The 14,647-nt window shown below is 46.8% G+C and overlaps 1 protein-coding gene across 7 annotated transcripts in view; it reads left to right on the forward strand.

The window, feature by feature from the left end:
* MOB3C (MOB kinase activator 3C) overlaps positions 1–9,870 on the forward strand; it is an 82,416-nt gene extending 72,546 nt beyond the window's left edge. For 6 of the 7 annotated variants that reach the window (XM_025206456.1, XM_025206446.1, XM_025206465.1 and 3 more), the window contains exon 4: positions 5,203–9,870. In XM_025206456.1, the coding sequence (XP_025062241.1) occupies positions 5,203–5,232 (30 nt within the window). In that variant the 3' untranslated portion in view covers positions 5,233–9,870. The remainder of the gene's footprint in view (positions 1–5,202) is intronic. The other variant, XR_003094514.1, reaches the window with a different exon arrangement.
* The last annotated feature ends 4,777 nt before the right edge of the window (positions 9,871–14,647 follow it).

Here is a 14,647-nt window from a genome sequence, read left to right on the forward strand (position 1 = left end):
CTCTCATGTGGCGGGAAAATTCCATCGTGCCGAGGCACTAAAATCATTGGGTTGTGACATATGTGTGTATATATGCATGTGTGTATGTGTGTGTGTGTGCATGTGTGTATGTGTGTGTGTGTGTGTGTATGCATGTGTGTATACGTGTGTAGATGCATGTGTGTGTATATATGCATGTGTGTATACGTGTGTATGTGTGTGTATATGTGCATGTGTGTATGTGTATGTGTGTGTGTATGTATGCGCGTGTGTGTATGCATGTGTGTATATGTGTGTGTGTGTGTGTGTGTGCACAAAACAACGGAAGTGAGGGGGGAATTTTTTTTCCTCTGATCTTGGAGTTATACTGAGGTCTTTTGTGACTTTTCACTTGACCTGATCACTTTTGGGATGAAATGAGAGCTTCCAGTCTTAAAATGTCTTCACTTCTGTGGCTATTAAAAGTACCCCTTTAATGATACCATGATGTCTTGGTGTGTATTTGTGTGCCACATAAATAATGTTTCTTCTTCTAGCTCGGTAATGACCCCTTTTAATGACTATAAACCTCCAGCAAGTAATTAGTGCTCCGTGCTCTGCATTTAATATTCTAAAAGGGGCATCTGTGAATACAGATTTCTTTTCCTCTGGTGATTTATTTTGCAGTGCTAATTGCCTACCGAGCTCCCAAAGTTCTGTATGAGCGGTGGTTCTCTCTTGGGCTTCCTCTTAAAGAAGTCAGATCGTTAACTTGACATATATTTATTCAGTGATCATTTTACCAATTTGGGCATGAGATAAATCTTTCTGTCCAATGGTTGTAAGATTAGAAGCCCACTACCCCAGCACCCAGAGTAAACATTTGCATGTGCAGGACCTGGACGTAAACCATGCATCACGGCCTGCTGCTTTGGAAGGGAGACCACAAGCTAGGAAAACCTGCTTTTATAATCAAATGTTTCATGCCAAGGGGTTTTGCCAACTGCCTCCAGTGCCGTGGGCAATGTCCAGCCCATGCATGGGCCGGATCCATCTGGGGGTCTTGATTCAAAACCAGGGGCAGGCATGGCAGGGCCTCATCGAGCTGTGCGGAGGGGAGCAGAGGACAGCTCAGCCCTCACCCAGCACTGCAGGGGAAAGGGTTTTGACCTGGCCCTGAGCGGGGGGTGTAGAGAAGGGGTCTTGCCCTGGCCCCAACCGAGCCCATGGGCATGGAGAGGGGGACTGGCCCAGTCCCCATCCAGCTGCACGAAGGGAAAGGGGTCTGACCCAATTCTGACGTGCTGCTTGGGGTTTGGGAATTCAGCAATGGGGTGGATGCCATATTAATTGCCACCACTCCCCTGCTGTCAAATTTCCTGACACCTGGGGACCCCATGGGCCAGATGCCTTGGCTCTGTGGGCTGCATTTGGCCCGTGGGCTGGAGGACGAGCACCTCCACACTGGCCAGGAAGAGTACAGGGTCTCATCGAACTCCAGTGAAAGTCCGTAGAAAGATTCTTGTTGACTTCATGCCGAGTCAGAACAGGCTCAGAAAGAGCCGCTGAACAATGGAAGAAGGGAGAAGTTTGGATATGAACCCGTTTCCTCATGATAATGATCTCAGGATAAGGCCAAAGTAGAACAGAAGCATTTTTAATGTATAATCTAAGTGATTTGCAGAATCAGCTCAATGGTCTTAGACCGCTCTATGCTAAGTAATTGTAACGTGAGTTGAAGGTGTCCATTGTCTTGCAAGAATAACTAGATACTGTGGGGGACTGGACTCAGAAGGGTTGATCCACAGTCCATTGATGTTAGTGGGCTATCATAGACCTCAGTGTACAAGGTCTATGGTAGTCCATTGTGAGAGACTCGAGGACCTCAATCTGCTTAGCTTAATATAGAGAAGGTAAAGTGTGACCACATTACCCTTTAGCAAATATATCCATTTCGGAAAAGGAACTTGACAATCTAGGGGACAAAAGTATCATGAAAAAGGTCAGGACACATCTGGATAGAAACCAAGCACAAGCTTTTGTCACCCTAATTAGCACTTGGAGCAGTTTACCAAAGTTCATAGCAGTTTCTTTGTCACTGATGTTTAAATCGATACGAGACCTGCTCTAGCTCACATGAGAATTAACTTGGAGCAGTCCTCTGCCCTGCGTCACATGAAGGAGGTCAGAGAGCATCATTGCAAAGGTCTCTTGCAGCTTTGTACTCTATGGACATGCATTTGTTCAGTACCTTCTGTGCTTCATGAGCATTTAGAAAACTTGAAGGATTCAGTCGCTCAGACCCTGGCTCAATGAAGCAGTTAAGCACATGCTTAAATCCCATATCTTAATATGTACTTAAATGTTATACTGAAATTTTAAGGGTGTACCTAGAAACTCTTAAATGCACCCTAGTAGAGGCAAGTGAAAGGCAAAGTAATCTCGAGAGAGATAGTTACCCGTGTTAGTCTGAAGTCAGACAGAAGGCAGGGTAACGACGCACCTTATAGACTAAATGAATCAGAAAGGCAGAAGATTTATGTAGACGGTGATGGGCCACTATTTCTCAGGGCCAGATTTAGACATCTGTATTCCTATTGAGGAGTAAAGCAGGATGGCAAATAAAGTGGGGAGTAAGGATTTATTCAGAGGGAGAGGTGAACCAGAAGAGCCTGGCCTGGTTCGCTTAGCAAAGCGAAGGCCAAAGGGGGACATGACTGCAGCCTATCGCCTTGTCGGGTGAGTGAACGACCAGGTTGGAAATGACCTCTTGAAGGCAACAGACACACGAATAACTGAGTATGAACGTCCATGAATAAATAAGAGCGGGGGGAGGAAAGCTTTTCAGGCCAAAAAAACCAATGCTAGCATAAGATCAAAGAGCTGCAAACTGGCTATGAACCAAAGTAGCTTGGAAATTGGAAGAGGATTTCAAGCTATCAAAGTTAAAGCCCAAGCCATGAGGGCAAAGAACCTGCATCACTTGAAGACTGAACTGGAGATATTTAGGGAAGGGATAGTTTGGTGGGACCAGGGGGTTTGGGCTTCAGGATTCAGCATGTGCGATATGTGGGATCAAGGATTTGCAATGCCCAGACTGGAGAACAGAGGCAGCTTGCTTGTACGGTGGTAGCTGTTGGCTAATCCCAGGCTTCAGGGCTTTTTCTGATTGTCTATAGGAGCCAGGAAGGATTTCTCTTTCTTTTTATGAATACTACTGGCTTCTGTTTTTTTTTCTTTCTTTTATTTTCTTCAAAAGCATTAGCTGTTGGCCATCACTAAAGCTGCGATGCACTGACGCTTCTGCGAGCGCTTAGAAAACTCAGGTTCCTGGCAAGAAAGTCTTGGTATTCCACTCCAGGTCAGAGCCATCAATGAATTTGGGGTTAGGAAGACATTTCTACCCTGTGTCAGCTAGGAAAGGATCGTAGGGTGTTGCCTTCTTCTGTAGCACGGGACATGATCCTGTATTTTTGTATCTTTCCACATACAGCCCACACATTCTCTCCCCAAACACCAGTCCTGCAAAACTGGGGTGCACTATTAAGCCGATTTTCTAACTGAGATAGAAGTCCCCTGCTTTGATTCCTGCTCCACAGTGCAGCTACAGCCTTGCTATTCAGGCAACTGAGGCACCCAATTGATTAATAGCTCATCTATCTTTACTCCAGAGGCCTTAACGAGCATCTCTCCTTTTTAATGGTCTTGGTATTCCACTAACCAAGCTCACTGTTTTTAGGGCAGTTTTGCTGCCTGCCAGCTGGTTTTGGTGTCTTTCCTCTTATTTCATAGCTTCGGAGACTCTTTAGCTATTTTCAAAAGCGTGGATCCCCTCGTGGAGCCCAGTCTTCCGCAGCAGCTAAGATTTCAGCTTTAGTTAAGCAGAAAAAGGAGAGCGAGTCAGCTGAAGATTGGGCTCTGTCCCTGCTCTATGCAGCCACATCTCTAGAAAAATCTTTCCTCCGCTCTCCCATCCCCAAAACCAGTTTTATATTTTATTCTTGTTTCCGAGCAAATATGGTATTAACCAAGTCAATCCTGATGGTTGTAACGGCAGGGCATTTGCAGAACCCTCGCTTCACCTGCTTTTACCTGTAGCAGTTGTTGGTGTTTCTGGTTCTTTGCCTTGTGTGTGAAAGAGCTTGATATAGCGATTTTAGGGAAACCTCGGGTCAAGGATAACCTTTGAATGCAGCTCTGAGTTCCCATGAGGAACGAGAACATGACCCGTAATAAAACCAACCAGCTCAGTTTATATTGAACTTTATTTGATCTCAGCAGCGTTTTTTGTTCGTATTTCAAAACGGCGGGCGTTGATTTAGGGTCTAAGTGAATTTGCAATATCAGGACAAGACCCCCTAACGGCACTGAACAAAGGGAGTTTATTTGGAAGGCTATGCTGTAGTCCTTGCTCTCTGGTTGTTAGGGTCAGTGTTATCCTTTCTTGAGAGGATCCAGATAACTGATATATTGGCACCTGCAGTCATCAGTGGTTTAGCAGGAAGCTTCCCCACTGCCCTCGATTATGACCACTTGGTTATTCTTTGTATTGCAATGCGGCCTGTCGGCAATCACAGCCTCTTTGAGTTAGCTGCCGTCAATACAGTGGGAGACAACCCCCACCCCAAAAAGCTTGTAGTCTCGATAGAGAAGGCAGACAAGGGAGAACAGACCCACAGGGAGAGGAAGGGACGTTTTAGGTCTCTCAGCAGCACAGCCAAGACGAGAGCCCAAGTTTGTGAGTTGTGATGCATGCTCTGTCTGTGGCCTGAGCTGTTCTGCTCGGTTACAGCTTGTGTAGGCTTCACAAACTAAATCTGAGATGAGATTGTGTAACATAGAGGGAGGAAATACCAGAGAACAAATCTGTCACAAATTAAACAGCTCCAAGGGCGCGTCTACACCTTCATTTGGCACATTAAGTTTAGTACTTGCATAACCAAGTACTAAATTGATGCGCAGTAACCAGCGCTACTGCGGAGTACGCAGTAGCACTAGCGTATTAGCGTATTAGCAGTAGCGTATTAGCATGGGTTTTGCCCGGCACGCTAATGCACAGTGTTATTAGGCTACTGCGCAGTTAACGTCTTGTGTAGACGCATCCCAAGAGAACCAACATCCCAAACCACCTCTGCTAGAAGTGCACGGTCAGACCCTAACAGTGTTTTGTGTAGCCCTCCAGCTGGCTGAAACTTCACCTTAACAGCACACAGTGTTTTATCTGTTTTTCTTTTCCCCGTGCAGAAAGAAATGACGGAAAGGATTTGCCACTGAAGGGTTTCCTGAAGAGGAGTTGGCCTGCATCGCACCAAACCAACTCGCAATGGGATGTTGGGACAATCTGTCTTGAAGGACTGCGCTGGGGATTTGAAATTTATAGAAATATGTACTGTTTAAAAGCCATATTATGGCCTGGGCAAAATCCGGAATAATATTAGGAGTTGCTGAACAGAGTTGAAAGACATCCCTGTCTCTATGGACTTGCTGTTTTTAGAGAACCAGTGGCTTGAATGGAATAAGATATCTTAGACATGCCCATACTGTGGACTGCTCCCTGAGCCCCCTGATGTCCTTCAAGTCCTGTCAACCACCCCTTTTTATCATACTGCAGCATCCTCAGCTTTATAAGGATCTCCTTAAACTCCGACACTGAGTCTGGAGAGTGAAATATGTAGCTAAGTACCGGGTATCAATGATGCCTGCCCAGAGTATTAATGCCTATTGAATAAGCACCAGTCCCAGCATGCACTAGGCTTGCTGTCAAATTTGAGATGCAATGTCTGCAATTGGTCTCTTCTTTGGTGGAGCCAAAGACCTGGTCAGAAATGTGAAGATGTCCCCGGGGTAATATAAAGCCATTCTCCAGCCACAAAAGCCACCTTGCTCCTGTGGAAGATTTGAGCCTTTCTTCAAGCACCTGTCAAGTTTGCTGTTCCCAGTGCCTGCCCCAGAGCCACTTCTTTCTCTCCTCCACCGGGGATGACCCTTGTGTAGCCTTGGGGATCCCCCCGTCAGGGCTGTTTCCAGGGACAAAGGTCTGGAACTTGGAGACAAGTCCAGCATTGTCCGTGTATCGATGCTGTGCACTTCAACTAGGGGTGCCAGTCTTTTCCCCGGTGATCTCTCAGTGTAAGTAGTTTGAGTGCCTACTTCTCACACCCGATTAAAAAACAGCGTACATCATCTTATTCATCCAAGTTGCATGCCCCCAGAGAATGCTGCTTTGCTTCTGGCAGTAGCTTTCTCTTTCAGTGTTTAAATGATAGCTGTGGTTTAACTGCTCACCGTTGGTTCTTCCTCAGTAGCTTCAGCATCTGAATTGCTCGTCTTGCAGGTGAACCTTTCATCTTGCTCATCTCCCTGAGCCGTGTTCAACAACCCACGTGGGAATGGGAACTTGGTTTCTCAAACTCAAGCCCTGGGCCTGGCTTCCTCTGCTCACACTGAGGTGAAAATGGTCTTCCTCTCCTGACCTCCCTTGAATTAGCCCTAACTCATGCTGGTGTCAGTTGGAAAAGAATTAGTTCTTGTGTGTCCATTATATAGCGTGTCACCTGGCAATTTACTCCCTGGTGCCTGAGGCCAAAGAAATTCAAGTTCATTTTTTTCCAGAGGTACGTTAGCTCCAGTGTGCTGTGGCTTGTTTAAACTACAGGCTAAAGACAGCATGGCTCACAAGATACTGAGGGCAAAATCTTGGAGACATGACTCAATATGCCTTCACTTGCTGAACTTACCTGGGACCCTGAGAAAGGAAGGAGGGAACATGGAGAAGAAACCTGCTGACCTGTAGAAAGGCAGGAGTCCCAGAGAGAGCCAGAGAGGTGCAGAATCAAGATAATGGACCACGTGCAATGCTGCCAGGAGTAGCACCATGCTTTTGACTTTCATGCAGCTGCTCCCACTAATGGAAATACATTTGGCTCGACGTCCTCAGAATCGCTTGGGTGACCATCACCTTCCTGCAGTGGATTCTGCAGTAAACTGAAGATGCAAGACCACTGCCTCGCAGCACACAAACATCTGAAGTCACGTGGGAGCTTCCTCACCGGCACCCAACCTCTCGATGCCACACCAAGGAGACATGACTACAGATGTGGAACAAGAGGCTGAAGAAAACACCCGAGAGTGGAAAAATGGACATTCCAGTGGCCGAGTCCTCGCCATCAGGGTGGACGAACCGTGGTCATGGTGGTGATGTCTCAACCGCCTACGTACCGAAGGTGGACGCTCCAAGGAACCAACGAAGAAGTGGGGCTATGCCACTGGTTCAACCACCTGTGACTGCGGCTACGGAGCCTCAGATTATGCGACACCTGCTGCAATGCCCACTGCTTGAAGGCACGTGTATGGCGAAAGACCTCACAAAGTACAATAAACGAGCGCACGCATGTGTAATGCAATGGTCAAAGTGATGTAAGAGACACAGGAAGTGGACTGTTACCCCATCAGCAGATCTCAGCCCACCCAGGACTTCCCAGGTGTCGCTTTACCTTGGCCACGTGGCATCCCATTGCATAAGGAGCCAGTAAAGACCTTCTGGGCTCAGAGGCACACATCCCAGCTCCGTGAGCTGATGGAGCAACTCAGCTATGCCCGTGGCTGGCAGTGGAGAGATCCTGAACCCACCCCGTAGAGAGTAGCAGTGCACAAACATGAACCAGATCATTCCATTATTTTCATCCTTTTTTGTATATATTAAATGCCTAGTTGAAAGAGTTCATTTCACTCCCTAGCAATAACTGTAGCAGAGATATGCATGGGTATGATCAGAGCCTAGTACGTGTGTGCGTGTGTGTATTTGTGTGCCTGTGCATGTGTGTGTAACATGCCAGTGGTCTCTAATAGCCCCTGCCCTTGAAGGACAGGCTATGTGCCCATCCATGCGGGCTAGAAGCCCTGGCACAAAGAAGCATGGCAGCTCCTGTGTGCCCAGCCGGTTCTGTAGTCCCACCTTCTTGCCATCTCGGCTGTAGTGCTGAGTCTTCTGTATAATGTCCATACCCCATTTTTCAACCCATTTTTATTCTGTGTTTGGGCCTCGGAGCCTGCAACATCATTCTGAGTCTAGGGACTGACCACAGCCCTGCCACTGGAAAGAAAACTCAGTTAAAACTGCTCACGCTTCTCCGATTTTGTCAGAAAGTCTCCACACAAAGCCTTAAATCAGCCTGCAGTCCGGATCCACGTTCACTGCAAAGACGTCTCTGAACAAAGACTGCATTTTAAGGGCTCAAAGCTGTGGGTTCAAGGTCTGCAGCACCTTTTTTTGGTATCAGTGGGCACTGAGAGCTGACTGACCTCCGGTGTTTCCAAAATTTTCCAGACCAGGCAGCTGTCAGTGACGTCAAATCCTGAATCAGTCTTCACACATTTTTTTGCTTTTTACCCATAAATTAATGGTCTAATAACTTCCATATACAGAACCAAATTCACTGCTGGTAGCTGCTTCCCTGAATGTGTTCCCAATGGAGCAAATGATTGTTGATTGAATGCATTTAAGTAAAATGTTCCCCACCATCCCACTATTTACAATGTCATGCACATCTCTACTGGGTTTACAGGGTTGAAAGCCAACAGACCACCTTTTCAGCATAGGATATGGACAATCATAACTGCGTTATTCCATACCAGTGGACTGCTCCATCTCTACAAGAGCCGTTTTTTCTCCCAGGAAACAGATCTCCTCCTACTCAATGAAGGGAACTTCACAGTGTTTCCAAAGCATATTTAAAATGGTCCGGACTCAGCAAGAGTTGGTCCTGGGAGCAGACAGCTGCTAACCAGGCCAGTATCAGCTTTGCACTTCTTATTGGGATTTTTTTCCTATTTTGTGTATACCAGCAAATCCCTCCTAGCCCATGAAGGACTTGCCCATGGAGGATTTGCCACGGAGGATGGACCAGCCCATGGAGGATTTGCAGCATACGCAACAGATGAAGGATTTGCAGAAGGAAATCTGGTGGAGTGGCAAGACATGACTCATCTTCCTCTTGCTGCTACAGAAAGATTAGCAGAGTAACTTTATGTTCTCTGTATTATTGGGGGCTACTTTACATCAAGATTTTCAGGTTCTGCGTTTTAGCATCCCAGGACTGTGCTATCAGAGGAGCATTGCGTCTTGTGAAGACTCGCACCGCATGACAAAGTTTATAGTCTATGTAGGTTCTCCCCATTGATGTGGGGAGCTGCGTACCTTCCTGTACTACAAGTCTTGATCCGAAATGAAGGCAGGCAATCCTAAGGGAACAGCAGTCAGTGTTTCGGATGTGCTTCTTTGCTTTGGAGCAGCAGATACCACTAAGAGACATTGGCACCTCACTGTGATCAATTCATGTGCTTTGATGGTTTTTAGCATGTAAACTCTGACGGACCATTGAGCTCACACTTGAGACTTTCTCCTAAGTGCTTGGAGAACCTATTAACTAGCCTTGTGTCCCATTGTCTTAATGTAACTGTGTTTCTTTGCCTGACAATTGCCTACCTCTTGTCTTCTTGACAAGAAGGAAAGTGATTTTTTTTTCTGTTTAAAAAAAAGAAATGATCTGAGCCACAGTATAGTCATATATGTGTTTTCCAGCATTTTTTTTCTATAAAGGTTTTGTATAGTATATAATATTGATATTTATATCAGGTGCTGTCCTAAGTTTTGGCTATGAAATGTCAGTGTTCAAGCCAGGAGAAATGTGCACCAGCAGATCTTTCTTTGTGCTCAAAGCAGTCCATTTGTTGTGAATGTCTCTTTAAAAAAAAATAAAAATCTCATCTGCCAAATATATATATTTTTACAAAGACACAAAAAAGGAGCAAAAATGGAATAAGTGCCACTCCAATATTTGTTGCACCTGCAAGAACTGGTAGGAGTCCAAGTGTTTTCATCTGTTACTAATTAAAGAGCCATCAATGAAAAGAAACCAAGAAATCGGCGTCTTCCATTCTTCACTGATTAACTTCCAACAATGAGGCCATCATCATCAGGTTCAGTGCTTATGTAGAGGGTGGTTCTGGGAAGCTCTCGAAGAATTGGGTCTTCCTCTAGTACGGGTCGTAACTGTTTGAGGATTTTCCGGATAGGTTCCAGGGAGGGATGGTACGGCATATGCCATCCAGGAAGAGTACAAAAGGAAGATATGGCATATCCCATCCTTTGGAAGAGTGCAAAACAACTGTGGATGCTCCCTCTGCCAGAAGAAGGGTGTTTGTACCCAAAAGCTTGCAAATAATTTTTCCAACTATTTTAGTTGGTCCCATAAAAGCTGTCAGATTTACCCAAAGCGCCCTGTCTAACTGAGGTAAGGGCTTTTGGCCCTATATCTTATTTAAAATGAATGGAAGAGTTACCGCTGGGTCCTAATCTTTCTCTCACCTTGCTATAAGTCCAAAGCATCCCAGGGGAGTTTACCCAGCTAAGGTGGGCCTCTTCCATCAGCGAGAACGATCTATCCAGATTTTGTCTTGCTTTCTCATTTTATAAAGCACATCACCATCTCTAGATGAAAAGGGCTGCAAAGTATTACTTAACTCCATGCATTTAGCCACATTTACGTGGCCCAGTTGCAGCACGGTCTCCCCAGTGCTGCTTACGTTAACAATGTTGTAACCGGGTTAGGAAGCAGAGTCACGAGAGCAGGTTGCACGACCAAGCTAAGCTCTGGCTGTTGTTTCTAATGACATCAAGGTTGTCTCCAAGGGCCTATATCCTTTTTTTTCCTATATTCCACTGGATGTAGCTGAGAAGACATAGGTGTGAACGTTGATAATTGAGCTGCTCATCTAAAGTGCTATCAAAAGTTATTTCTGAAATCAGGGCTGTCCAACTTCTAAGACCCCAGGGGGCTACACTCAGTGTAGATGCCCCCCCTAACCCACTGCTGCGGTGTGTGGGCACAATCCTCACCACTTGCATGCGGCCCCAATCCCACCCTTTCCCCTAGGTGAAGCCCTGTACTCACTCTTGGCCTCCTGCACTGTCCCATCCGCTGGGACAAAGGCAGGAAGCGGCAGCCCTTGGGGGAGGAAGGAGCCTGGAGACTCTGCAATGGAGGGGAGCAGGGGCTGGGTGAGATCCTGAGGGCCATACATTAACTTCTTGAGGTCCACCACGTAGACAGCCCTGTGTTAGATTACACTTGTTGGTGATCTTCATGTGTTGCTGATCATCATTATCGTCATGCTACGCTTGATGGAAAATGTGAGTGGTCTGACCATCCGTGCAGTCCTTGTCCCTTTGAGCTGTACATGTATTATAGTGTGGATAAAAATGCTCTTGTAACAGGAAAAGGCAGAAAGAATTCAGGTTCCCTTTTGCAAGCGATAAACCTGATCCAGCAAAGGCTGACTCATGGGCTTAAATCTGCACATGGTGAATTGTCTCGTGGCACTGAGCCTGTCCTATTCCCTGTGCTCCAAGCTAAGTGCATGTGCAAGTCTTTGTAGGATTGGGAGCTAGCATTGTATTGCAAACCTCAAAAGTTTGGGGTCAGGGAGTCAAAGGTTTCAAGCATGCATCCAGGCACCCAGTTTCAATCCCTGCAGGGATGTGGATTTCCTGCAAGACATTTCGGTAAATCTGAAGTTCTCAAGGCCACGTGGAGCAAATTAATGCTACATCCCTAAAAAAGTCAGAGTAGCTTCCTACTTTCTGTTTGTGGCACAGATCGAGGATGAGATGGGGCCACAGGTGGGCAAGAATCAGTCATCCTAGTGCAGATGTGAAGAGCCTTCAGTCGTGAGCCTTACCTTGTGCGTGTGGGTGAGTCATCCTCACAGAGGGATTTTTACAATCAACTCGCACCCTGGGAGGTTGTCCAGATTATTTTATGAGATGCTATTTTGCTTTTCTTTTGTGTGTTGCTGCTAATCCCATGGGGCCTGTGAGTGTCTCCCACTGCTGGGTTTTCCGAGTGACTACACACATTTTACCACTGGCCTCTTGCGAGAAGCTGTAGCTTGAGAGCTATACATTTTGCAGCTGAGGATGCCAGCTTTGATTTTAGTTTACAGTCTTGGACTCTGCATAGCAGAAGGCCACCACCGCTCATTAGAGCTATATCAGAGCTCACGCGGCAGCACGGTGCTTTATTTCAGCACGGGGTCGTTCCCGGCTTTTTATTTGAATGGACAAAGCCGTGAAATCAGTATCAGCCCTGTAAATCGTGGCTGTCTATCCTGTTATAGCATTTGAGCTTTCATAGTCTTCTTACAGACAAGGTTCTTTGGGTGAATCTGATATCTTTTATTAGACCAACTTAAGTTATTAGACCAACTTATTAGACCAACTTAAGTTGGTCTAATAAAAGATAGGCAGACAAGGTCCGTTGGGTGCATCTGATATGTCCTTAGACCAACACGGCTACAACCTACACCCCTGCATAGGGTTTTTACTACATTTATGTATGAAGAGCTAGGGGTGTAAGGAGCAGAAAGCACCAATGATCCTGTTCAGCACTGGTGAGGCCACATTTAGAGTCCTATGTCCAGTTTTGGCCCCCCACGACAGAAAGGATGTGGACAAGTTGGAGAGAGTTCAGTGGGGGGCAACAAAAATGATTAGGGGCTGGGGGACAGGACTGGTGAGGAGAGGCTGAGGGAACTGGACTGATTTAGTTTGCAGAAGAAAAGCCCGAGGGGGATTGAATAGCAGCCTTCACCTCCCTGCAGGGGGGCTGCAAAGAGGATGGAGCTGGGCTGTCCTCAGTGGGGGCAGATGACAGGACAAGGAGTTGCAGCAAGGGAAGTTGAGGTTGGATATTAGGAAAAACCTTTTCATGAGGATGGTAGTAAAACACTGAAACAGGTTGCCCAGAGAGGTGGTGGCATCTCCATCCTTAGAGGTTTTTAAGATGCAGCTAGACAAAGCCTTGTCCGGGATGAAATAGTTGGGGGTGGTCCTGGTTTGAGCAGGGGGTTGGACTAGATCACCATTTCTCAACCTGTGGGTCATGAACCCAAAAGTGGGTCGCAAGGATATATGAAAGGGTGGCGAACAAACTTTAAAAATGGATTCTCCTTTTAAAATGTGGGAAATGGTGGCTTTTCCCTTGCAGTCTGTCAGAGCTCCAGTCCACAAGGGGCTGCTTGGGAGCCCCATGCCTCCCATACACCCCCTCCTGCCCCACACACCCACCCCCTGCCCCACACATGGGGGGCTGGAGCCCGGGGGTGGGAAGCAGTGGGTTGGGAGTGAAGGGCAGTGGGTCGGGAGTGAGGGGCATGGTTGGGGCTGGCCATCAAATGCGTCCTGGTACAAAAAAGGTTGAGAACCGTTGGACTAGATGACCTCTTCCAGCCCTCGTTGTCTCTGAGTCGGTGATCTTCATGGCAGTGTGTCTACATGGTAAACCTCATGGCACTGCTCTGCATAGGATGCTTCTAAAATAGAAGCAACACGGCTGCGTTTGCATGGTGCTAATTAACACTGCTGTGTGACGCTGCCAATGACCCTGTCCCCGTGCTAATTCACCTGCTGATGGGATCTTGCACACAAAGCTAAACTGCTTCAAATTGAGAAGGGAAGGCATTTTTGTGATATCATTTTGGAGACCAGCTGCACAGCTGGGTGAGCTGTTGGACAAACTTTCCGGCACCAAGTGCCCTTCCTCGGGTCTCTTGGAACAGCGTGGGGTGCCCAAGGGACCTGTTGCCAGGCACAGTAAATTTACCAGGTAGACAAAGTCTTTAACTTTTACTTAATGCTGGTAAACGATTGCTAAGAGAAGGTAAAATGTCTCAGCAGTGCTTGAGTTATTTTCCATCTACAGAGCTTAAACATGCATCTCTGCAAGTCCATAGGGCAAGGTGGGCAATGTTATCACTTCACTTCCAAGCATTTAGGTCCCAAGCCACTGAGTGATTCATCCACCTCCTCTCCCTTGTTGATAGGCCTTTGAGGCTCAGCCCCAGGGAGACGTGTCTATTAGAAATGGGTTATACTGGAGATGAGACTTCGTTCTTTGTGCAGCCATGAAGTTTATTGGTGTGGTGGTCAAGCCCATTAAGCACTTCAGGAGTCCGACTGGATCGACTGAGGTTGTCACCTAGCACACTCCAGCTCCTGCATCTCACCCCCCATCCCTGCTCTCCCATGCTGCTAGGCCATTTCAGACACTGGCGTGTATTAACAGCTTGCAAATGTTGATTTGCTACTGGCAACCGCAGCAACACATGTTGGGTTGGTTCCTCTTCTTGCTCCTTTTAGCTCATTATTGTGGTGATATTCAGCTATCTTATGGGAATCTGAGCTCGGATCTGATGGCCAGCTTCATGGCGGTTAAGAATGGCCTTGATTCATTAGGTAGGGATGGGGGTATGATGTAGAGGGCCTAGGTTGAGGCTTTAAGTCTCTGTTTCTATCCTCCAGGGGTTTGTTTCCTTTCCAACCTCTCTCCCCACTCTTCATCTCCTTCCCTTGGGGTCTGAATCTCAAAACTCTGCTTGTAAACACTGCATTTTGAATGGAAATGGGATGGAAACAGCTCTCTCCACCCTTGCCTACACATCATCTTGACGTCTGCTTGGAACATGGTCTAGACAGCGCACAAGGATTTGTGAAGGTTGGCAGCACTTTCAGTGACTCTCTCCTGAGCTTCAGCTTGGTCGTGGAAGTTGAAATCAGGCGATCCTGGAGGGATGGGAAGGGAGGTGGCCGTGAGAAGGGATACCATGCTTGCTGCGGGATGGGAAGAGTGGT

This window comes from Alligator sinensis, unplaced genomic scaffold, assembly GCF_000455745.1.
Source record: "Alligator sinensis unplaced genomic scaffold, ASM45574v1 scaffold781_1, whole genome shotgun sequence".
Lineage (NCBI taxonomy): Eukaryota > Metazoa > Chordata > Crocodylia > Alligatoridae > Alligator > Alligator sinensis.